The sequence below is a fragment of the Bubalus kerabau genome, chromosome 13 (genome assembly GCF_029407905.1).
Source record: "Bubalus kerabau isolate K-KA32 ecotype Philippines breed swamp buffalo chromosome 13, PCC_UOA_SB_1v2, whole genome shotgun sequence".
Lineage (NCBI taxonomy): Eukaryota > Metazoa > Chordata > Mammalia > Artiodactyla > Bovidae > Bubalus > Bubalus kerabau.
In genome coordinates this window covers 37,432,724-37,457,700 of record NC_073636.1, presented here as the reverse complement: position 1 = coordinate 37,457,700, position 24,977 = coordinate 37,432,724, and the positions used below count along the sequence as shown (strand labels likewise).

General features: G+C 37.9%; 1 protein-coding gene across 1 annotated transcript in view; it reads left to right on the top strand.

Annotated features, from left to right (window-relative positions):
* The window catches only part of LOC129626171 (ankyrin repeat domain-containing protein 26-like), a 66,007-nt gene that overhangs the window by 21,503 nt on the left and 19,527 nt on the right, over positions 1 to 24,977 (top strand). The window contains exons 7-17 of the mRNA XM_055545375.1: positions 952 to 1,045; positions 3,144 to 3,241; positions 3,855 to 3,884; positions 3,980 to 4,052; positions 6,902 to 7,115; positions 7,830 to 8,013; positions 11,771 to 12,731; positions 14,641 to 14,792; positions 17,713 to 17,882; positions 19,259 to 19,484; positions 22,169 to 22,214. Of these exons, the coding sequence (XP_055401350.1) occupies positions 952 to 1,045; positions 3,144 to 3,241; positions 3,855 to 3,884; positions 3,980 to 4,052; positions 6,902 to 7,115; positions 7,830 to 8,013; positions 11,771 to 12,731; positions 14,641 to 14,792; positions 17,713 to 17,882; positions 19,259 to 19,484; positions 22,169 to 22,214 (2,248 nt within the window). The remainder of the gene's footprint in view (positions 1 to 951; positions 1,046 to 3,143; positions 3,242 to 3,854; positions 3,885 to 3,979; positions 4,053 to 6,901; positions 7,116 to 7,829; positions 8,014 to 11,770; positions 12,732 to 14,640; positions 14,793 to 17,712; positions 17,883 to 19,258; positions 19,485 to 22,168; positions 22,215 to 24,977) is intronic.

Below are 24,977 nucleotides of genomic sequence, written 5' to 3'. Positions count from 1 at the left end.
GTCCTAAGGAATCCGTTTGGGTTCTGAAGTTACATTTATCTAAAAACTGTAGCATTATTCCAGGTCAGTCTGTGATCAAATGTTTCTTTCTTTCTTCCTCTGTTCCTTCCTTTCTTCTTTCAATTTTTATTGAAGTACAGTTGATATACAGTATTGTGTCAATTTCTTGTGTGCATCAAAGTGAATCAGTTACATATATATATATATATATATATATATATATATATATATCAACTCTTTTTTATATTCATTTTCCATATGGGCTTTTACCGAATATTGAGTAGAGTTCCTGGTGCTATACAGTAGGTCCTTATTATTTATCTATTTTACACACAGTAGTGTGTATGTGTCAATCCCAATCTCCGAACCAAATGTATGTTTCTTTGGTACATATGCATGTGTAAAACTGTTAGGGTCAGAGAGAAACAGGTTGAATTTTGGTTTTTTGCCACACTGACGTTGAAAAGTAAGTGCGTGAAACTTGAACATATTACTACATTTGGATTGTCAGGTTGATTTGCAAAGAACATTTCAAGAGAAGCAAAAGCATGGGAAACAGTAATAAATACGTGGGGTTATAATAACAGCAGTTAGCTTTAGTGATGTTTTAGTAAGTGCAAACCATTTTTGATTGCTTAAGTAGCACGTGCAGAGTACATTTATGGCATCCGTACTTGAAGTAACGTAAAGTAACGATATTAGCTGTTTGAAGGTGGCAGCTATGGAAGGAGATAAGAAGGGCCTGATCTCTTAGATGCAGGCAGCCGCTGCCTGGTGATCCAGCATCGTGTTTGAATTCAGCATCCTGGTTCTGTCACATAGCAACTGTGGGATCTTGGCAAAACCTGTCTTAACTGGGTTAAAAGTAGGCAGTTTTTAAAAGTACGGTATTTTCTTCAAAAGGGATTAGGAACTCTTAGTGCAACTCATTATTATCATTAATTGTAGCAGAGTATCTCTGAGAGCCTTCCACAGAAGTATGTGGATCATTTATCTGGAACTGCTGGTGAAAGAGGAAAAAAGACATTAAACGGACAAGTAGAAGGTAAGAACTGTATTTTACAGAAAAGTCATTTGACAGAACGTTGATTGAAAATGGAAATGCTAATATATTCTAATAGGCAAAGAAAATCACCTGTCAGATGGGTAGTGAGAAAAAAAGATGAGAAAAGCAGGGCAATTGTATATCTTATCAGGTGTCAACCACAGATTACATTGAGAATCCAGTTTAAGAAGCTAAATTATTAGTTACTAGACTTACTTCACGGTCCAATGTTTAAGACTTTGCCTGGTTAAGGCTCTCCAATGCAGGGGGTGCAGGTTCTATCCCTGGTCAGGGAACTAAGATTCCATGTGACAAATGACCCAAAAAAAAGAAAAAATTTATTATTAGTTCTGTTTCAAGATACTCTACACCCTAAGGAAGGTCAAGAAATAAGAAACAAGAGGGAATGAAGGATGAGAGAGGCAGAGAGGGGCACAGGGAGGAAATGAAGAAAAGGAAGCACGGGTCTGTGGGGGAAGGTGGCAATAAGTAATAAAGGTCTTTAGATAAATGGAGAGTATTTGACATGGACGATGAATCTGAAGTGAGCTTCCGGCACCAAAACTTGTCAGAGAAGAACAGCAAAGTTTTCCCCCTCTTCCTGTTTTACTCATTATTAGGAAGACATTGAGAACTGAGGTCTTGGCAGGCAGAGCTGTAGGAAGACATTCAGATCTGAGGTCTCAGCAGCAGAGCTGTGCTTTATCCTCTGTGGAGGAGCACGGGCATAGGTGCTCAGCTGTAGATGTTTCAAATTGATGTCATACGAAATGCTGCTTTCTAGGATGGTGTCGCATAGGCCACAACAAGAGAACTGGAAAGAAGGAGAGAGCAGGGGGTGTGATGGGGAAACAAGGAACACACAGCATGAAAGCGAGTTCACTGGAAAGTTTCCAACTTCTAATGCAGTTTCAGTATCTAATGCAGTATTACTTCAACTTAATTCACTTTCCTGAAAACTTAGCCTCCGTTTCCTCACTCTAACACTTCCCCCCAAACTGAAACTGCATTAGAAGTTGGAAACTTTCCAGTGGACTCGCTTTCCTGCATGTAGAAGCACTCCGGGAGTTGGTGATGGACAGGGAGGCCTGGCATGCTACAATTCATGGGGTTGCAAAGAGTCGGACACAACTGAGCAACTGAACTGAACTGAACTGAATGTAGAAGCAGACTCCTTATATACCAGAGTTTCTCAAATTTTAATTAGTAACTTGGGGGCCACGTGTGAAGTACACATGCTGAGCAGGAGGCCTGAGAATCTGCATTTCTAACAAGCTCTGGGAGTAGCAAGGGTGTAGCCTTGCATTTAGAGAAATCTGGAAGAAGAGCTTTGGATAGTGGAGGACATAACAGGATCAAGGAAAAGCATTATTTTGTTTTTCTTTCTGAGCATGTCTATAACCAGAGGGAAACAAAGAGTTGAAGCAGCAGTTTATAGGTGTAAAATACCATTGCTAAGCAAAGAGGGAGAAAGAAATGGTAGGGATGATCCATAGAAAGGATGTAAAGGGGGAAGATTTAAGACCACAGATCCAGAAATTACCATTTGGAGAGGAGAGAATCCAGTGAAAGGACAAAGGGAGGAAAGTAAGGCCTTAGGGAGGTGAGTTTGGAGTTGATGAGGACACTCGAGAGAACTCCTTCTAGATGGCTTCAGTGTATTTATAGGGAAAAGAGATAAGATCATTGTTGCTCCAGAGAATCCTGGAGGTTGGAGGGGGTGCTCAAAGTAGGGGAAACCGCAGCCACTCAGGCATCAAAGACATATGTTGTACCAGTATTTGTTATTCAAATTAGATTAATTTGAAAAAGGAACCATAGATTCGTTTTTTTTTTAAACATAGCTGATTTTTTGAAAGTTGTTTCATAGAAATCCTTTGAAGCATTAGCATATAGTACCAAACCAAACTAAGTTTTGAAGCCAAACAGATTAATCGGGTTCATTCCCTAAATGCTAGAAATACTTTTAATAAATACTACACTGATTTTGAAACATGCAAATTTTTAATTTCTAATAATTCTCTGGCAATTAAATTTATTATTTCCTTTTCGATAATTGTATTTCAATATTGAAAATTTATTATACATTATTTCCTAGATGTGTCTTATATACCTTCTTGTACGAGTGGATCGAGAAACTTTAAGATGGCTAAACTAGAGGAGCCAAGACATGTGGGCAAACCAGTAGCCCACATGGATATGGGGAAAAAAATGAATATTTTTATGAGCCATTTTCTACAAGTGTATATCCAGACTAATCAGTTCATTACTCTGTCTCTGATGAGAAATGAATTATACATTCTAGTGAACTTTCACCCCAACTGTGCACTTCTTAAATGACTGGACAGATTGAAGAACATGATAAATACTTGTAATATAATGGTGCAAATGATAACTGCTGTGTTGCATTCAAGATATGCTGTTGCATTTTACCATCAGCTTTCACATTTATCTCCTTGGGTTCATGATTTGCTCCTCTGATTAAGATCCGTTTTCTCCTCACCAGTCAGCATGTTCACATTGATCTATCTGCACTTTAACATTTTATAAAGCCATTGAAAATGTAGTGTTACTTTTGAAGTATTAACTGCATGTTTTGGTAAACCTGTATACCTATTTTTTCTTCACTATCTTTAGTGGATTCATAAGTCTGTCTTACCAGTGTCCTAAGATCCCCCTAAAAACAAGACACTAAAACCGAATGTATTCAGTGCAAAGGCAAGGATTCTGCTCAGTACTAACTCTGCATGAATATGCAGCTGGCTTTCATATTTACATGTAATTAACTCTATGTTCCTTTTCCCTTTTAGATTCTCCTGAGAAATATCCTAACATGAAGGTAAAAATGTTTATGATTTTATCTTGAATTATGAACTGTGGATTGATTCATATGTGCATTATTTAGTAATCAACTTGTTTCCAAACCCCATTCAGCCTGCAGTCAGAATGAAAGATTATGTTCCTAATAAAACAGTCAGAATGAAGGATTTACAAACATCCGGTTCAGGTAAATTTTTCAGTACACAGTTAACTCTGGAAAGAGGGACACTGAAATATTTGAAATGCTCAGTCTTCAAAGTTCTAACTTATTTTTGCAAACTTAATTTAAGAATTTAACATAAATAAGGCAAATGTTATTGTTGATACCTGTGCTTTGAAACAAAAGATATTTACAAGCATAAGAAAAAGAAATTTTTAAAATGTAAGCTTGAACGCAAGATGTTTCTGTATATGTTTCAATACCCTGAAGTTCTCAGTTTGGAATCTCTATACTTCTCAGGAATTCTCAGAGATTAAATATTAGACTTTTAAGATTTTTCCAATGTCCAAAAATGCTTGTTTGAACTCTGAACTTTCCCTAGAGTAAAACTTCACTAGCTACTATGTCAGTTATATTTCAGCTTATAATTATTTCATTATAGTGCTGTTACACAGATGAAAGTAAGCCAATCAGATGTTTTGATTAGCAGACTGTGTGTGTGTGTTTGTGTATCTGTGTGTGAGTTTGTGGTGTCTTTGATTATTAGAAGTAAGGGAAGTAATCATACTTTAATAAATATTTGATAGACATAATCTTTTAAAACAGTGATTCTGAAAATTGTTTGCTTTAGGATCCTTTTATACTTTTATAAATTATTGAGAATTCCAAGGAACTTTTGTTTATGTGTACTAATGTTTACTATATTGGAGTTCAGTTCAGTTTAGTCGCTGAGTCGTGTCTGACTCTGCAACCCCATGTACTGCTGCACACCAGGCTTCCCTGTCCATCACCAACTCCCGGAGTTTACTCAGACTCACGTCCATCGAATTAGTGATGCCATCCAACCATCTCATCCTCTGTCGTCCCCTTCTCCTCCTGCCTTCAGTTTTTCCCAGCATCAGGGTCTTTTCCAGTGAGTCAGCTCTTCGCATCAGATGGCCAAAGTATTGGAGTTTCAGCTTCAGCATCAGTCCTTTCAATGAATATTCAGGACTGATTTCCTTTAGGATGGACTGGTTGGATCTCTTTGCAGTCCAAGGGACTCTCAAGAGTCGTCTCCAACACCACATTTCAAAAGCAGTGTGCAGGTTTCTGTATACAGCCCAACTCTCACATCCATACAAGACTACTGGAAAAACCATAGCTTTGACGAGACAGACAGATATTGGCAAAGTAATGACTCGGCTCTTTAATATGCTGTCAAGGTTGGTCATAGCTTTTCTTTCAAGGAGCAAGCGTCTTTTAATTTCATGGATGCAGTCACCTTTTGCAGTGATTTTGGAGCCCACCAAAATAAAGTCTGTCACTGTTTCCACTATTTCCCCATCTATTTCCCTTTAAGAGATGGGACCAGATGCCATGATCTTAGTTTTCTGAATGTTGAGTTTTAAACCAACTTTGTCACTCTCCTCTTTCACTTTCATCAAAAGGCTCTTAAGTTCTTCTTTGATTTCTACCATAAGGGTGGTGTCATCTGCATATTTGTGGTTATTGATATTTCTCCTGGCTATCTTGATTTCAGCTTGTGCTTCATCTAGCCCAGCATTTTGAATGATGTACTCTGCATATAAGCTAAATAAGCAAGGTGACAATATACAGCCTTGACATACTCCTTTCCCTATTTGGAATCAGTCTGTTGTTCTATGTCCAGTTCTAACTGTTGCTTCTTGACCTGCATACAGATTTCTCAGGAGGCCGGTCAGGTGGTCTGGTATGCCCATCTCTTTAAGAATTTTCCAGTTTGTTGTGATCCACACAGTTAAAAGCTTTGGGGTGATCAATAAAGCAGAAGTAGATGTTTTTCTGGAACTCTCTTGCTTTTTTGATGACAATGGATGTTGGCAATTTGATCTTGGTTCCTCTTTGCCTTTTCTAAATCTGGCTTGAATATCTGGAAGTTCATATTTCATGTACTGTTGAAGCCTGGCCTGGAGAATTTTGAGTATTACTTTGTTAACGTGTAAAATGAGTGCAATTGTGCAGTAGTTTGAACATTCTTTGGCATTGCCTTTCATTGGGATTGAAATGAAAACTGAGCATTTCCAGTCCCGTGGCTACTACTGAGTTTTCCATGTTTGCTGGCATATTGAGTGCAGCACTTTCACAGCATCATCGTTTAGGATTTGAAATAGCTCAACTGGAATTCCATCACCTCTACTAGCTTTGTTCGTAGTGATGCTTCCTAAGGCCCACTTGACTTCACATTCCAGGATGTCTGGCTCTAAGTGAGGGATCACACCATCATGCTTATCTGGGTCATGCAGATCTTTTCTGTATAGTTCTTGTGTGTGTTCTTACCACCTCTTCTGAATATCTTCCACATCTGTTAGGTTCATACCATTTCTGTCCGTTATTGTGCCCATTTTTGCATGAAATTTCCCTTGGTATATCTTACTTTCTTGAGGAGATCTCTGTTCTTTCCCATTCTATTGTTTTCCTCTGTTTCTTTGCATTGATCACTGAGGAAGACTTTCTTATCTCTCCTTACTATTCTTTGGAACTCTGCATTCATATGGGTATATCTTTCCTTTTCTCCTTTGCCTTTAGCTTCTCTTCTTTTCTCAGATATTTGTAAGGCCTCCTCAGACAACCATTTTGGAAAGTTCTGTTATCGTAGAACTCTCTTTTCTTGTAGTATCTATCTGAGATCATAATTATTTGATTTCTCTTTCTCTTGTACTAGACTTCAAGCTAAACAAGAGCCAGGGGTGTCTGTTTTATCTTCAGGGCTTAGAATAATGTCTTCCGCACTATAGACACTTAATATTTGTTCAGTACGTGAATGAGTGACCATGAAAGGCACAGTCCTTTATATTCAAAACCTACTCACATTAATTTTGTTTGTTTGTTTCTATCTTTGTTTTCTCATCATGAAGATTCTGGTAGCTTGTTGAAAATTCAGGATGCAATTTTTTCACATGACAGATTAGTAGATTTTCAAAGAAAACACTGTGAACTACTTAGAGGAGAAATTCACAAAATGAAAAGCAAGTTTTGTGGGCTACAAAAAGAGCTGTCAGAAACCAAAGAAGTGAAATTACAGTTAGAGCATCAGAAAGTGGAGTGGGAACGAGAGCACAGAAGCTTGAGGTACCATACATCTTGCTTTTAAAGAAATATTTGAACTGTTGTTTCCTTTAACACTGCAGAGATGTAGATGTATTATAAGGACTAACTTACCTTCTCAGATTTTACAGGGAAGAAAACATCATTAGTATTGTGGAGTGTGAAATTCTTGGAAATAATATAACAGGTTCTTAACAGTGAATGCTTCTAATAACTTAATGTATATTTTTTCCAAATCATCATTTTGATGACCATACAGAAATCCACCATAGTGGAAACCCCATTAATTATTTACCAAGTTGACTTTCGCTTGTTTTCCACTTTTGTGTATTCTATTTAATACTGCAAGGAGCATCTTTTCTATAAATTCATTTCTACCTTTCTAATTATTTTGAATACATTTTCTTTAATAATATTGTATTATTTGGTTAAAGTAGAGAAGTTTTAAAAAGATCTGTGATCTATATTTCTAAACTATTCTTAGGAAAGCTTATATTGCTTTATATTCTGACCCCCAGAGGTATGAAGTAGCCATTTTTCTCAAGACAAAATAAAAACAAAATTTTATGCAGTTTTATTCTTAGCCCTCTGTATGAAAACAGTGATCATTATTAAGTGTTTTTCAGTGTATTCCCCCCATTTTTGCTATTTTAAACATTGTGAAGAGGGAGCAAAAGTTATTGCAGCAGCAGCAAATAATCTCATAATTTTCTAAGAAGAGATCTCTAAATTTTGCAGATTCACCTTAAATCAAGAAGAAGAGAATAGAAGAAATTCCAATATGTTATATGAAAAAATTAGGGAGCAGTTAAGAAGAAAAGAAGATGAATATAGTAAAGAAGTTGAAATGAAGCAGCAACTTGAACTCACTCTCCGAGAAGTAGAAATGGAACTGAAGACTGTGACAAATAATCAGAATCAGGTAGAGTTACCTTTGGTGAAAATTTCAAATTTCTAACACTACTTCATCAATATTATATCTAATATCCCTCTTTTTTTGAAAAATACCATTTTATTTTGTGTTGTACCAGTTATTTAGTGTCATTTTATTTAGTGTTATAGGAAATTTTAGGTTACTTCTTAAAAACAAAAGCAAAGAAATTAAAAATTCCCAAAGTAACAGGGCCAGAAATAAGAATTCTATAATCCTAAAATGCTGGGTGCACTTTTATGATCAGAGGGACGAAGAGGTCATGGTCAGTAGCTCACACAATAGATACTGAAAAACCGCAGGGTTGAGATTGGTGTAGAAACTAGAGATTAAGCTCTCTGCCCACCTCAGGCAACAGATCCTTCTGCCTTGAGGGACCATTCGTGAGTGAATAGGTCTAGAAGAGAAGGGGAACTGGGCGGGAAAATGGTACCTAATTTTACATCAAGTTACCTCTTGGCTTCAATCTGGCAGGTGGCTGAGGGTCGTGGACCCCCTCCCTCTGTGCCCGTCAGCCCTCCAGTCCACCTTCCCCATGAACAGCTCAGAGCTGGCTCCAGCTTTTCCAGCTGAGTTCTCCCTCACAGTAGAGTCCTCAAGAACAGGTGTTAACTGGCATCCTCAAGAGGTGCAAGAATGTTCCCCATGGAATTTTTTTCCAGCAGGTGGTAGAAACCAGACACTATTGAAGTTGATTGTCCTTCATTCTGAAGAGTTGTCGAGTGGCATCTCAGAGCAGAGGAATTCACTCCCCTGCCCGATATCCCTCTCAAATACAGACTGGGTCTCATCCCCAAGGTCCTACCAGCAGATCTCCTGCAACGGAAAGCTCTCAGGGAGAGCTCAGGAAAGTACTATTTGTAATTCAAATCCATTTGTCTACAGCAATCAGGTAGGGACATACAGTGGCCTCGTCCAAGGAGAGGCCTTTATTATTTTCCATTGGAATTGATCTCAAATCTTTTGCTACTGTCTCGAAGGACCCAGAACCCTGATTGTGTTTAGGCAAGGAAGACCGCGTGTGCTCCCCCATCGACCGCACTACCCGAACAAGTCGCTCTGCTTTGGAGTGAGCATCGCTCCATGCACGTCATCGCCTTCAGTGTCTGAATCAGAGTCCGTTCTCGGCTCCACTGTCATTTCTTTAACCAACACCCTGTCAACGACCTTTTCACATCATTTATTGTTTTTCAATTTGTAAAAAGTGCGACATCCACTGTAAAAACACTTTTGAACACTTTAAAAAGTTGTTTATTTAGAATAAACTTATAAAAGTGCCTCTCCCCCACCAAGGGGGGGAAAAAAGCACTTGCTACTAATAATAGATATTCTGGGTTTTGGTAGTGAATTCACTTCCTTGATCCATCATTAGGGTAGTTTATCACTTCCACTGATGGTAAGGAGGAAACTATAGGCAGTTCAGAGATCGTATTTTGGAAGTCATTCTTCTACTTGTGAGAAAATGAACACTCCGCTCTGTGTAGTGTCTTATTTCAGTACAAGGAACTTTTGAAAACAGTGATAGATATGCCGTAATATATATTTAGTGATAGCTATTAAGTGTTTTTCATTGTATTTCCCCCATCTTACTATGTTAAACATTATGGAAAGGTAATGAAATTTATTGCAGCAGCAAATAATCTCATGGTTTTCTTAGAAGAGCTCTCTAAATTTCACCTTATTTCCCATTAGTGTATGTGCCATGAATGAAATAGGAGGCTTATTTTGTATTTATATGTTTGTACTAGAGAAGTAACTGTGGTTTGATGTAAGAGGACTAGTAGTCAAAAGACCTGGTGAAACGCCTGCAGCTTACTTATATTTTTAACTTCTCCCTTTCCAGAATCATTATAGCTAATGAGTTAATTGATGTTTGTAGAAGTACTTAGTATAGTTGTCAATAGGTATAATTCTTATAATTGCTTATGAAAATGTTAGAAGGTAGCATATTCTCAAGGAAAATCTTTATATGAAATTTAATCTATTTAAATCTATAAAATTTAAATATTAAATTTAATATATTTGATATATTTAAATAAATTTAAATATATGCACAGTAATCACTCTTACTGTGAAGTGGCTGTATAGGAGGTATCAGATGCAGTATTTATAAAGCCAGTAAGTGGTGTTGTTTATTGAATTATAGTTGATTTATAATATTGCATTAGTTTCAGGTATACAGCACAGTGATTCAGATATATTTGTATGTGTGTGTGGATAAATGAGGCTTCCCTGCTGGCTCAGACTGTAAAGAATCTGCCTGCAGTGTAGGAGACCTGGGTTCAATCCTTGGGTTGGGAAGATCCCCTGGAGAAGGAAATGGCTACCCACTCCTGTATTCTTGCCTGGGAAATTCCATGGACAGAGGAGCCTGGTGGGCTACAGTCCATGGGGTCGCAAAGAGTCAAACATGACTGAGTGATTAACACACATACACACTCACACACACACACACTCACACATACACACATTTTCCTTTTCAGATTCTTCTTACAGAATATTAAGTGTAGTTCCTTATGTTGTACAGTAGATCCTTGCTGGTTATTTTACATCTACTAGTATGTATATGTTCGGAGAAGGCAATGGCACCCCACTCCAGTACTCGTGCCTGGAAAATCCCATGGACGGAGGAGCCTGGTAGGCTGCAGTCCATGGGGTCGCACAGAGTCAGACTCGACTGAGCGACTTCACTTTCACTTCTCACTTTCACGCATTGGAGAAGGAAATGGCAACCCACTCCAGTATTCTTGCCTGGAGAGTCCCAGGGATGGGGGAGCCTGGTGTGCTGCCGTCTATGGGGTCGCACAGAGTTGGACATGAGGCGACTTAGCAGCAGCAGCAGTATGTATATGTTAATCCCAACCTCCTAATTTATCCCTTCCCTTACCCCCCATCCCGTATGAAGACCATAAATTTTTTTTCTATGTCTTTCCGTTTTGTGAATAAGTTCATTTTAGATTCCATATATAAGCTGCTGCTGCTGCTGCTAAGTCGCTTCAGTTGTGTCCAACTCGGTGAGACCCCATAGACGGCAGCCCATCAGGCTCCCTCATCTCTGGGATTCCCCAGGCAAGAACACTGGAGTGGGTTGCCATTTCCTCCTCCAATGCATGAAAGTGAAAAGTGAAAGTGAAGTTGCTCAGTCGTGTCCGACTCTTAGCAACCCCGTGGACTGCAGCCTACCAGGCTCCTCCATCCATGGGTTTTCCAGGCAAGAGTACTGGAGTGGGGTGCCATTGCCTTCTCCGCCACATATAAGCAGTATGATATAATACTTGTCTTTGTCTGACTTTCTTCACTTAGGGTGATAAAGTCTAGGTCCATCCCTGTTGCTGCAAATAGCATTATTTCATTCTTTTTTATGACTTAGTAGTTTTCCATTGTATAAATATTCACATCAGATGCCATTTTTAAGTGCAGTCAGATCTATAAATCTTATATTTTAAGCCTTCTGGGTTTATTGTAGTTCAGAGAAAAGCCTCTCCAGGTCTGAGCTTCTTGAAAAGTCTCTTGGGATTTCTTTTTGACTTTCATGGACTCATTGTCTTCAATTAAATTTTTGAGCGTTTGAAAATTTCTGCTTTTATAAAGTCTGAGGTTTGTATCGAGCCTTATTTTTTCTGTTTTGGAGACACACTTGGTGCAGCCTTTCATTGTATAAGCATACAAGATAGTCTTTCATTTCAGAGGAAATCATGAAATGTTACTTTATTGTGTACTAGCTAAAAATCTCCTTTGTTTCACTTAGGCTTCTGCTGGTCCTGAAGAACCAAAAGACCTGTTGTGCAAAAACCACATGCTGCAGGATGAAATTGCCATGCTAAGACTGGAAATAGAGGCAATGAAAAACCAGAACCTGGAAAAGGAAAAGAACTATTTTGAGGACATTGAAATTGTCAAAGCAAAGAATGATGATGCTCAAAAGGCAATAAAACTGAATGAGGAAAGGTTAACAAAAACTATATCCCAGTATACAGGCCAGCTTAATGTTCTGACAGCTGAGAATACAATGCTAAAGTCTAAGCTGGAGAACGAAAAAGAAAACAAACAAAGACTGGAAACAGAAGTGGAATCCTACCGTTCTAGATTGGCTGCTGCCTTTCATGATCATGATCAAGGTCAGACATCACAAAGAGACCTGGAGCTTGCCTTCCAGAAAGCAGAAGATGAGTGGTTATGCTTGCAGGACAAAATGAAGTCTGATGTGGCTAACCTAAAAGATAAGAATGAGGCGCTTTCCCAGCAACTTTCTACAGCAGAAAATAAATTCCATCAGGTAAAAATCAAGTTGCAGCACACGAGAGATAATCTTAGAGAAAAGATTTTGATGTTAGAACGTGTCCAGAGAGACCTTTGCCAAGCAGAGTGTCAAAAGCAGGAAATTGAACACATGTATCCGAATGAACAAGGAAAAGTGAATAAATACCTTGGAAAGCAGGACTCCTTAGAGGAAACATTATCTCAACTCTGGAGTGAAAACATGTTGCTCCGACAGCAACTGGATGATGCACAAAACAAAGCCAACAGTAAGGAGAAGACAGTCATTAGCATCCAAGACCAGTATCAGCAGATCATGAGAAAACTTCATGCTGAAAGTGAGAAACAAGGTCTGATGCTGGAGGAAAGAAACAAGGAGTTAATCCAGGAATGTAATCATTTAAAAGAGAGAATGTATCAGTACAAAAATGAAAAAGCAGAAAGAGAAGTAAGTATCCAGAAGGAGAAATAATTCTCAGACTTCCTGAAAGAAGATTCAAAGTTTTGATTTTGGCTTGATTCTGGCTAAATGTTGAATCTAGTTGAATATAAAAAATACATAGGCTGTGAATCTATAGTCTCTAAACCAGCCTAAAAGCACAACTTGTATCCAGCAAATCAAAATTAGACCCAGGAAATGCTTTACTTTGAGTAGAGACATCATGTCTTATGAAATGTTAAGAGATTCGGTTCTAAATTGTTAATACAGACAGATATTAGTAATTTACTCTTTTACTATTAAGGTAATAATTTTAATCTTTATGTTACCACATGTCAGTATCATGATGAAGCAGATAAATGAAATGCTCAAACCTAAAATGAACATTTCAAAATTAAGCTTCAGTTACATGGATACCTTGACAGTCAATTCCAGGTTTCCCAGAGGCTCTAGCGTACTTTGGCTTTGGTAGCTTGTCATAGCTCTGTGTCATATTTGTTGGTATAATTTTATGTTTATTCACATCAATTTGAGTTAATATGGGAAACATTTTAGCCTTAAATCATTTATTCTTAAAGCCTCTCAACTCTTTAAATGCATCTACTTATCATTAAAACATAATTTGGGACTCAAGTGGTGAGCTTTAGCAAAATTCTTCTTGATTTAATCTTGCCACTGCTATTTATGATTTACTTTTGGAGAAGGCAATGGCACCCCACTCCAGTACTCTTGTCTGGAAAATCCCATGGGCAGAGGAGCCTAGTCCATGAGGTCGCTACGAGTTGGACACAACTGAGCGACTTCACTTTTACTTTTCACTTTCATGCACTGGAGAAGGAAATGGCAACCCACTCCAGTGTTCTTGCCTGGAGAATCCCAAGGACAAGGGAGCCTGGCGGGGTGCCGTCTATGGGGTCACACAGAGTCAGACACAACTGAAGCGACTTAGCAGCAGCAGCAGCAGTAGAATATTTTTACAACAATTCGCTCATAATTCTCATTTTCAGTATCAATTAATATCATTTAGATACAAGCTTGTCCACTAAAAATGAAGGGTGTCAGGATTCATGATGAGCAGGAATGGAGTGAGTCAGGAAGAGGATTATAGGGCCTGTGGTCTGGAGACAGGTAGAAGAGGCCACTTTAACGAGGCTCCTTGAAGGCCATGGGCACAACCTCATTTTTTAAATTTTATTTTTCTGTTATATTGGAGTATAGTTGCTTTACAATTTTGTGTTAGTTTCAGATGTACAGGAAATTGATTCAGTTATACATATATCCATTCTTTTTCAGTTCCTTTTCCCATGTAGGTGACTACAGAATATTGAGTAGAGTTCACTGTGCTCTACAGTAGGTTCTTATGGTTAGCCAAGGGCAAAGGTGGGGAGGAGGGATAAATTAGGAGTTTTGGATTAACATAGACATACTACTAGACAGAAAATAGATAAGCCACAAGGGAATGGCCTCATTTTTCTGCTGAGCTAGGAATCTGTTGGAAAGATCTGAGCACTGGTTGGAATATGTGAAGATCTCTGAAGGTAATAGTTCTCTAATAAAGATAGAGATATTCTCTAAAAAATAATTCTCTAATAAAGAAAGAGGGAAAATGTTCCACAGAGTGGAATGTTCCACCACTTGTCCCACATTCAAATCTATTTCTTTCTGGTTGTGAGGTGGTGAAGCTCTGCAGATCTATTGTGAGGAGCAGGGCGTGGACAGCGGGTCTGCATCTTTTGTCTGAATAACTTAATATCAGAAAGGCCGGAAGGTGGCCCCTTCCATGTCTGTAACCAAATTCAGTGAGGAGGGAAAAGAAGGTGGTGATAGTTTTCAAAGTACATATGTTGGAGTTATCTATTCTTAACATAATGAAATAGTAAAGTGATTTGATAAACTCAGTGACAAAGTGTCTTATTAGGCAGTTGTGAGACAACTTCAACAAGAACTGGCTGAAAAAGATGCCCTGAAAAAGAAGTCTATGTCAGAGGCTTCACTGGAAAGCATGTCTAATTGTGCTAAATTAGAAGCTGAGACACAGGATTTAAAGAACAACATACGTCAACCCACAAGTCAGGTATGTATGAAATTGAACGTGTCAACAGTTAATATGTAGGATGAAGTATTTTAGGACGCTCATTTTCATGGTCAGCTTTCTTTTGTATTTTTGTTACAAGTAATTTACTACAATTTTCTTATCTTTATAATGCACTCATTTCTTAAACTCTGACTTTCATTCTGCCATTTGCATTATATATATTTTTTCTTATATTATTTGCTCTTAAGAAAGTTGAGAATTGCGCCTCACTGTTCACACAAGTTGAGAGACTTTTTTCTCTTTGAAACAATACTTTTTTTTAGTGATAGCTGTATTACATATTGAGGCTAGCCAGATAAAATCAAAGGATAATGTTTAATGGAAGATTCCAGAAAATTATCATTTCTCATCTTTCTTTTTATGACTGGCTGTAGAGTTCTGTATTTATTTATTTCATGGATTTCAGAATAACTTGTGCAGAAAGGGTATTATAAAAACCAGGTGAAATATAGGCATTGCCTTCTTTCCTTTTCATTTTAAGTATATTGCAAAAGCATGGAGGTACTCAGATGATGTATAGTATGTACATCCAAACTAGAGAATTAAGGAGATGATCTAGATCCTACCATTGGATTTTTTTAAAGCTATTGAGATAGAATTCACATATCATAGAATTCACCAACTCAACATGTGTAGTTCAGTATCTCTTAGTCTAGAGATGAGTCACCTGTGACCACAGTCAATTTTAGAGCCTTTCCATCACCCCGCAAAAGAAACCCTGCATCCCTTAGCCACCACCCATGGCCTTCCATCCCTCAGTCCCAAGCAACCCCTAGTCTAATATCTGTCTCTGTAGACATGCCTGTTCTGGATATTTTATATAAATGGAATCATACAATATGTGCTTCTTTGGGATTAGCTTTTCTCATCTGACGTCATGTTTTCGAGGTTCATCTGTGTGATTGCACGTATCAGTTCTTCTGTTAGTTGGTTGTCAATCAATCAATAGTATTTGACTAAGCCATGTATCCATCATCAGTTGATGGAGCTTTGGGTTGTTTCCACTTTGGGGCAATTAATGATGCTGCTGTGAACACTGATTTACACATTTCTGTGTGGACATGTTTTTATTTCCCTGTGGTTGAATTTTTATCCTCAGAGGTAACTGGCTGATTTCAGCTTTATTGGCCCTTGCTCAGGCTATCCTTTCTGTCTTTACAGTTTCTTTTCCTTTTGACTAGGCCTCCATTATTTGAGACCTGGTGCCCAGTCTCTCCTCCTTCATGGGGCTTTCCTGAATGTCCACCTCTCATGGAGCCTTTTCACTTTAGCCATTGTTATCTAGTCTCTGAGGAAGAGTTTAGCCCCTAATTTTACACTGTTGCCATTTTTTTTCCATGAGGGGGAATACTGGTATTACAGGGAATATTTTTAGATATGCACAGCGCTTGTCTTGCATAAAAGGACAGTAACAAAGGATTACAGGAATGAGGCTTTTTTTTTGTTGCTGTTCAGAAAAATGTATGGATCATCTCTGTAAACTGTTAGAAGATGGGATTTCTTTATCTTTGCAAATCATTTCTCTTTGGACTGCAATTCAAATTAGCAAAAGTCTTTGTAGTTCAGGAAAAGGCTTATGGGATTAGACTCTGTATTTATAAGATTTATTAATTAGAGTCTTATTCTCACAGACTTCTTTTGAGAGGCATTTATTAACTTAGCCCTATATAACTCAATATAGTATCCCTTAAACTACTTTAAAACCCTGGGACATTAAGATGAGGGAAGGATTAAGAGACGTTCTACTAAGAGGGGACTTGTAGTCATTTTATGGAGGAAAGATAGAAAAATATTATTGTAGAACAATAAAAGAGTATAAAATCAAGGGCAAATGTTGTTTGACAAAGATGACAGTGAAGAATATATTTTGTGAATCTTGGTGGTGTGAACTTCTTTCTTGATTCTCTGAGTAATCCCTGGTCCTACATTCTACAATACACATACCATCCTTTTAATTTGATCCTGGGTTTGAATTAGGCTGTGCTTAATCCACATTCCTCATTACCAAATGGTCTCATTTTCTTCTTGAAGATTGATGATTTTCCAGCAGAGCTGGAAACTGCATCTTCAAAATGTCTGCACGTGGATGCAGAAAAATCAAGTATTTCAACAGGAGTTATTATCTATGGAATGAATGCAAAAGAAATGTGAAAAAACTAAAAAGAAGTTGGAGCAAGATGTAGTGACCCTCAAAAGTCATATAGAAATGAATATGATAGAACACAGTCAAGTAGAGCAGTATCAACAGGCTACTGAAGAAAGAGCAAGACAGAATCTTACAGAGAAATGAAAAGAAGTCAACCTATTTTTGTAGGTTAATTTGTTGATCTGTCATGTGCTTGAAATCACTTTCACTGTATATTACATTTCAGACATATACAACTTGTATGTTTCCTCTACCTCCCTTAGAGCAGTATGTTTTGTAGATTTCTGGAATGGGGGGGCACTTGTTTTCCCTTTAAATATTTCAGTTTCCCCCACAGTTTTCACTAAATTGTCCTATCAGAATGATTCTCACTTGAGAATCCTCTTACTTATAAGACCAGTTGGTATAAAATAAGACCATTATGAAGAAAAGAAAATATTGTGGTTTAGAACTGATACCATCCTCTTGAATTATTCTTAAGTTGTCTCATTCAATTTTTAAAATTTTAAGTTGATCCTCTTATTCTTTGAATTATCAGATTATATAAGTACTACCATAACAGTCATTCCACTTTAATTTTATAATTCAGACTTAACTCACTTCACATTGGTGATAATTGTTTTAAACTTCTGCTCTTTTTGTTTTCACCTTTGTAATCACTCTCTGAATCACTGACTCAAAACTAAAGGAAACAAATATAATTTTCCAGGTTATAATTATTTTTAAAATGTTATCTATTTCAACTTTCCTTAGATACAAGCAAGATCTCAACAGATGGAACTCAGAATTAAAGACTTAGAATCTGAACTCTCTAAGATGAAAACTTTGCAAGAAGATTCTAATAAAGACGAGTTGGAAAAATATAAGCATCTCTACCTAGTAAAACTTGAAGTTAGAAAGTCATTGCAAGATAAACTAGACAAGTAAGTCAAAATACAGAATCACAGAAAATAAATTTACTTCATTAATTTGTCTCTAAAGCCTAATTTTTTATAGAGCGCAGTTCCTGAGATTACTAGGAAGTGAAAGCTAACTGGATAGTCACTGCTAAAGGGGCGCCCTTAGACAAACTGTTAGTACTGTATCAAGTTTTTCCACACTATGTAGAGGCATGCTTGTGAAAAGGGGGGAAATTAACACAGGGGTGAAAGGCAGAATAAATCACAAAGTGGCTAGAAATAATATAGTGACCTGACCGAGGGAGTGTGTGGAGAATGGAAAGGGCAGATCCCACCTCCAGAGCCTAGTCCAGCTTTCCCCACTATCTGAAAGCAGAGCATTCCTAGGACGCCTTTCATAAGCCAAAACAGCATAAAGCAAAGAAGCAGGTACCCGAGGACACATTCTGCTAGTCGATGCTAAAATATGCTTTCAAGTGTTTCCTTTCACCATCCTTGTATATACGTTTCACTCATGACCTTGGAGAAATTAAGCATTTGGCTCTGAGGTATCATCTAGAGCCACAATCTCAAGGGGAGGATGAGAAAGTCAGTAGGTCATATGCTAGTTGAATATGCCCAAGTGAAGTACAGGTGATCCCAGACAAGGTTCAAGGCTGTGGCGACTTGATGCTGAAATGTGGGGTGTGGCTCCCAGAGAAGGAGCACCGTGGGGCCGGTTTCCCTGCTTGGGGAGCACGATGCCTCTCACTCTAAAACGTACACTACTGTTTAGATGAGACCAAAATTTGTCTTCAGATTTTTTTTTTTTTTTTGGACCATCGGAAACAGGTGCTGATATAGGCCCATAGTAGAAGTGAAGTAACATAAAGTGATCTTTGTGAAAGCAGGGGATACTTGTAATTATTCCTGGGGCTGTTTTAGCTCTTTTCAGTCTTACCCACTGACTTTCTCATCCTCCCCTTGAGATTGTGGCTCTAGATGATACCTCAGAGCCAAATGCTTAATTTCTCCGAGGTCATGAGTGAAACGTATATACAAGGGTGGTGAAAGGAAACACTTGAAAGGAACTTTGTGGGATGGTGTGTTTCTTCATCCCTGAACTGTTTCCTGGAGGCAGGTGTGTCCCAGAGGGCAGCAGGTGTCACTGTGAGGCCACCTCCCTTTCTCTCTGATGCCCTTTCTCTCCTCTCCCAACTGTAGCTTGTTACTTGAGGAGCCCTAGATACATGTGTACTTCTTTAGAACAAGGTTACAACTGTCATTGTTGACGTAGGTCTGCTCTGTCTTTTCGGTGTTCAAATAGTTCAATAGGAATTCCATTTACTCTATGGCAACTTTAAAAAATGCCAATCATTTAGAGAAACATGAACGAAACGGGTGTTTTCCATCTTCCCCAGGACTGATGAGAGGCTGATAGAGATCAGCACTGAACTTGAGGTGGAGAAACAGAACAGATCTATACACAGCACTCTTAGCACAAGGCCAGTCCTGGAGTCCTCTTCTGTTGGAAATTTCAATCCTGCTTCAGGATTCAATACAAATGTTATTTCAAGAGCAAACAGAGGGTTTTCTACCTCAATTCCACGCTGTTCAAATGACAGTATAGAGACTTACTTGACCAAGGTTAGTTCTATTCTATTTTTTTCATTGGGTTTCAGATTTCTGATATGAATGATCCTTGTTTTTAATTTGGTGAACTTCTGCGTTGTTTTTTTTGACTTATGCACACTAAGTAAAACCATACTTAACTGTGATAATCAAGGAGACATTTAATGATTTTTTTTGTCCTAGATCTCTCATTTTTAAGACATATTTATTAAATTCTTAAATTTCTTGAAAAGGTGCATTTAAATTCAACTTTAGAAATGAAATCTTATTGTCTAGTAACCAAAAGTATACTTTCAGCTGTTTGATTTACTTTCTAAATTATTTCACTTTGGCAGTGGTTCATGATCATTTCCAGGCTCTGCTGCACCCACCGCAGTTTTTCTACCCCTAAGCATAAGTGAATGACTGGCATCTAAACACGAACCACATATGGATGCTTTTATTTGAAGGAATCCTAGATAAATCCTTTTTATGAATTAAACAAACTTGTAATACCTAATCAAAGATTAATTTCTGGTTTTAGGTTAACATTTTTTGTTATTTTCTTATACAAGAGTACATCTTTAACTGCTATTCTACTTACAGAATTTTGATTTAAATTTCTAAAAAAAATCTTGCTAAGCAGTTTTAGAATGTTTCTAAGTTTGTAGTTAAATCAAATATTTAAAAATTGTAAATGAAGCTCACTTTTGTCTCTGTTTTGACATCACCTGAATGAATGATGACTGAGATAGCAAAGATGGGGAGTCTTTAAACTGCAACTAGTTTTCATTGTGTAGTCATTGTGATTAAAATATCCATTTCAGTCAGTGCACACGGGTTTATGGTTTTGATGGTGTTTTCATGATGTTGATGATGCAGAGAAAAATAGCCTTTGTTAAATGCAGTCTCAACCTGTTTTCTCATTTGGCTTCTTGCCATCATAGAAGAGCAGTCTAAGGTTTCTTCGAAAGCACTGCAGCTACGTTGGGTCTTAGTACTTGAGAGCCATGAACCTGGAGGATGTGCTTTAGCTGTGCAGTCACAGCGGGACTCCAAACATTTCATCCCAAGTCAGACGCTTCCCCACGTAGGCCTAAGAGGAGGAAGCAAATGCTTGACCCCTCCCAGGGGAAGGCTGCCTACTGTAGACCCAAGTTCACGGTGCTGTGGAAACATACACCTTTTCAAAGAAGAGATTCAGAACCAAGCAAGCACTTTGTAGTTCCTTCTCCCAGACTCACCTGTTAGGTACATCTCCTCGCTTCTCATAAGGAGGGTAGGAGTATAAGTCCTCCCCTTGAAACTTCAGGCTGAGGAAATGAAGTTCAACTGCAATTTCTGATCAGATTTAGATTATAAATGAAATTATATGCATACTTTTTGTATATACCAACTGATGATGAGAGCTTGGATAGAAGTATGCTAAACAGTAAAGAGAGATCTGTTGTGTATTTTAAATTTTGTCCTCAATAACCCAAAATGTGGATAATTCATTGTTGACTCATCTTAGCAAGCCAGGTTTTATCTAGAGGGAATGAACAAACATCCTTTTAAGGTTGAATCTCTTCAGTTTTGGCCTGCTTGATCAACTAAAGATTCCTTCAAGTTCCCTGTCCTGTGTCTAAAAAATATTTATGCTTTCTAAATTAACTATATAGATTGCTACAAACAGGAATTTGATATTGATTTTATTCTTGTTCATGCATTTAACACACATTTACTTAGAAAGTCATGTCATGCCACAAGCATTATTGAACTATATAGCATGGTTTTACATATTCATTTTATCTATGTTATAGTTTAAAATCTATCTGTTTTTTCCTTAATCTGAGGAAGTAGCTGGCATAGAACTCTGGACTCAGTAAGAAGGACATTGCCTTTGTTACTTCTTTTGTAGAATTAGGAATTTTGACTAAATCAATGACTCTCATACCTTAAAAAAGTTTTTTCAGTTTTTTTTTTTTTTTCCAAAGAAAACAACTTTTCTTTGAAAAAAAAAACTTCTGCGTGGAACCATGTTATATAAAACAGAGCCAAGTATAGAGCCTTTTAGCTAAAGAGTGGCCAGAGGCACTGCAGCTGTGACTTCTCTGTTCCTAACCTGCAGTAACCCCTGTGGGACCTTCCCGTTCTAAGGGGACATAGTTCAGAAACTAACACTTATAAGAGAATCCTTCTCGCTAAACATCTTCAGAATTGAAACTTGCTGGTACATTGTTTCTTGCGTGTAATTTTCTCACCTTTCTGTCTTTTCATTAAATGGAGAAGTGTAAAGAAAATCGCAGATGTGTTCTTATTAGCATTCAACTTAGATTCCTCCATTTGAACACGATCCTCACCTAGAGATCAAAGGTCTCAGAAGTACATATTTAGGGCAGGAGCTGTTGGGGGAGAAGATCTTGGGGGTCATTCCTAGGATTATGGGTCATTCCCTAATTCTCTGAAATTATGTGTACTATAGACTGATATTTATTGTACTTTTTATCAGATTAATCTAAATAGGATTCCATATATATGGTTCTGTTATCTATAAGCAGAATAAGTAGAAATTCATTTTCTTTTATTTATGTGATTTTTTTTTTCTGCTGAAGTAATCTTGAAGTTAGGTCTAGTCTCTAAAAGTATTATTTAAAAGTCGCATTTAGTAAGTTTTATGTCACTCCTATGATAATATCTCTTGTTTATCTTAAACATAAATAATATTTGACTTATTTCAGATGCAGCAGGAGTTGGACAGGAGTATAACTAGAGAAATAAGAAAAGGTATGTTGCCAAAACGTATGAATTAAATTTAGACATTGATTTCTGAAATACTCTGTAAGAAGTAAATGGGATCTCTTTCCATTGTTTGGATAACAGATGCCATGTTAAGTATTTTTTCTTATACATAGCTAATGAAAAATGTGAAAGTATGAGTGGTCATAGTGAAAAATATCTTCTTCCTCATTTATTCATCATGTTCCATAGCTTGAAAAACAATCTCTGAAGGTCTATGTATTTCTTTTTATTTCTGGTTATATCCTTCTTCTACTTCCTCCATCCCTGTGGAACTATCCACCTACACCTGGCACTATTCTCAGAAAACGTGGCGTTCATCAGCTTCTCGAGTGTTGGTAGTGGTTAAGGCTAGGAAACCCAGACTCAAGCAGCCACGTTTGTGTAGCTGTCACTTGCTGGGTGACTTTAAAATTTCTCTGTCACTGACTTTGTCACCAGTTTATCTTTTATTCTCAGGAAAAGCTCCAAACACCCACATCAATCTGGGTCTCGCCAAAGAAGTTGGCCTTATCTCTTTACCACCCTACTCTGCCCCTCAGCTCTGCATCTAACCAGCCAGACTGTGTAGGATCCCACAGGTGTGCTTCCTCATCTCTGGTCTTTGTATGTGCTTCTCCCCTCTCTATCTCTTGTACTTTTTCCTGTCCTTCAGGTAGCTACATATATATCAGTTCAGTTCAGTCGCTCAGTCATGTCCGACTCTTTGCGACCCCATGAATCACAGCACACCAGGCCTCCCTGTCCATCGCCAACTCCCAGAGTTCACTCAGACTCACGTCCATCGAGTCAGTGATGCCATCCAGCCATCTCATCCTCTGTCGTCCCCTTCTCCTCCTGCCCCCAATCCCTCCCAGCATCAGAGTCTTTTCCAATGAGTCAACTCTTCGCATAAGGTGGCCAAAGTACTGGAGTTTCAGCTTTAGCATCATTCCTTCCAAAGAAACCTCAGGGCTGATCTCCTTCAGAATGGACTGGTTGGATCTCCTTGCAGTCCAAGGGACTCTCAAGAGTCTTCTCCAACACCACAGTTCAAAAGCATCAATTCTTTGGCGCTCAGCTTTCTTCACAGTCCAACTCTCACATCCATACATGACCACTGGAAAAACCATAGCCTTCACTAGACAGACCTTTGTTGGCAAAGTAATGTCTCTGCTTTTCAACATATATATCACTTCCACCAAAAAGCTGGCAGTATTGACACAAAGCTGGCTGTCCCTTCTGAGTGTTCCTTGTGCCATCTTTTATAGCTGTCTTTGTATTTATGACTCTGTATGGAAATTGCCCGTTTGTCTATTTTTCCAGTTTGCATCTCATTTTTCAGGGTGGACTGGGTCACCTTCATCTTATAATTCCAGCGCTTGTCACTATGCGCACCTTTGCACATAGTTACTGAGTAAGTGATGAAGGATGAGAAAACCAGAAACTCTGATACTCAGTCACACGTGCAACCATGAGCAGATTATAAAACTGTAATCTTGTATTTTATGTGGTGCCATCTATAGATATATTTCATTCTTCGAAACACTAGGAAAGGTCTCAGGCTTTTGGCAGTTTTTTTGTTTTTTGTTTTTACTAATGCTTAGTTAACTCAAGTATTTTAGGTAAAGAATATAATTCTTTCCTTTTCTTTCCAGTTGATGCTGAATTTGCATCTGATGCCTTTACAGTGTCTCATGTATCTGCAGATGGGTCAAATGTGTATGATCACCAAATTTTGAAAACAAAAGCACAGTATACACAGATTTTGAAGGAAAAATATATGATTTAGAATGATAAATCGTAAAAGTTTCCCTACTGGACTGTTTCCATGACATTTCATTGTTTTCCATTAAAGATGATGAGAAAATCTTTATTAAAGGAAAGTATTTTTGTATTACATCTGTATGATGAAAATTTATATAGCATTTTAAGTGATGTTTCTCTGCATCTAACTTACTTTTAAGCATATTTAAAAACCAGCACTGTTGAGTTTTCCATATTCTAAGCAATAGTGTAGTCATTCAATCACGTCTGACTGTTTGCGACCCCATGAACTGTCGCCCACCAGGCTCCTCTGTCCATGGAATTCTCCAGGCAGGAATACTGGAGCAGGGAGCCATTCCCTCTCCAGGAGGATTTTCCAGACCCAGGGATCAAACTCGGGTCATGTGCATTGAACGTGGATTTTTTACCATTTGAGCCACCAGGGACACCCTTTACAAACTCAGACTGAGCCCTAATACCTGCTGTTTAAACAGCACCCAAAAAGCCAGACTTGTCATTAATATTTAGTGGTGTTGATTGATAGCTTTTTTGTATGTTCCACTTTTTATCACTATATATAGACCCAAAGATTTAGATACTGATGTTATGGCCACTGTCAATGTTTTGATGTATTACAATTGTTAATAGAGGCATAAAGCTTACTATATGTAACTTTAAACAGATTTATAGGTCCTTCCTCATGGAGAAATAAGGTTTGCCTGAGTTTTTGCCTTTTAAATGAATGAACTTTAAAAATGTTTTTATTTTAAATTAGAGAATAATTACTTTACAATATTGTGATGGTTTCTGCCATACACTGACTTGAATCGGCCATAGGTATGCCTATGTCCCCTCCCTCTTGAACCTCCCTCCCACCTCCCTCCCCTTTCCACCCCTCTAGGTTGTCACAAAGCACCAGCTTTGAGTTCCCTGCATCATACAGCAAATTCCAAAAAGACACATGTATCCCAGTGTTCATTGCAGCACTATTTACAATAGCTAGGA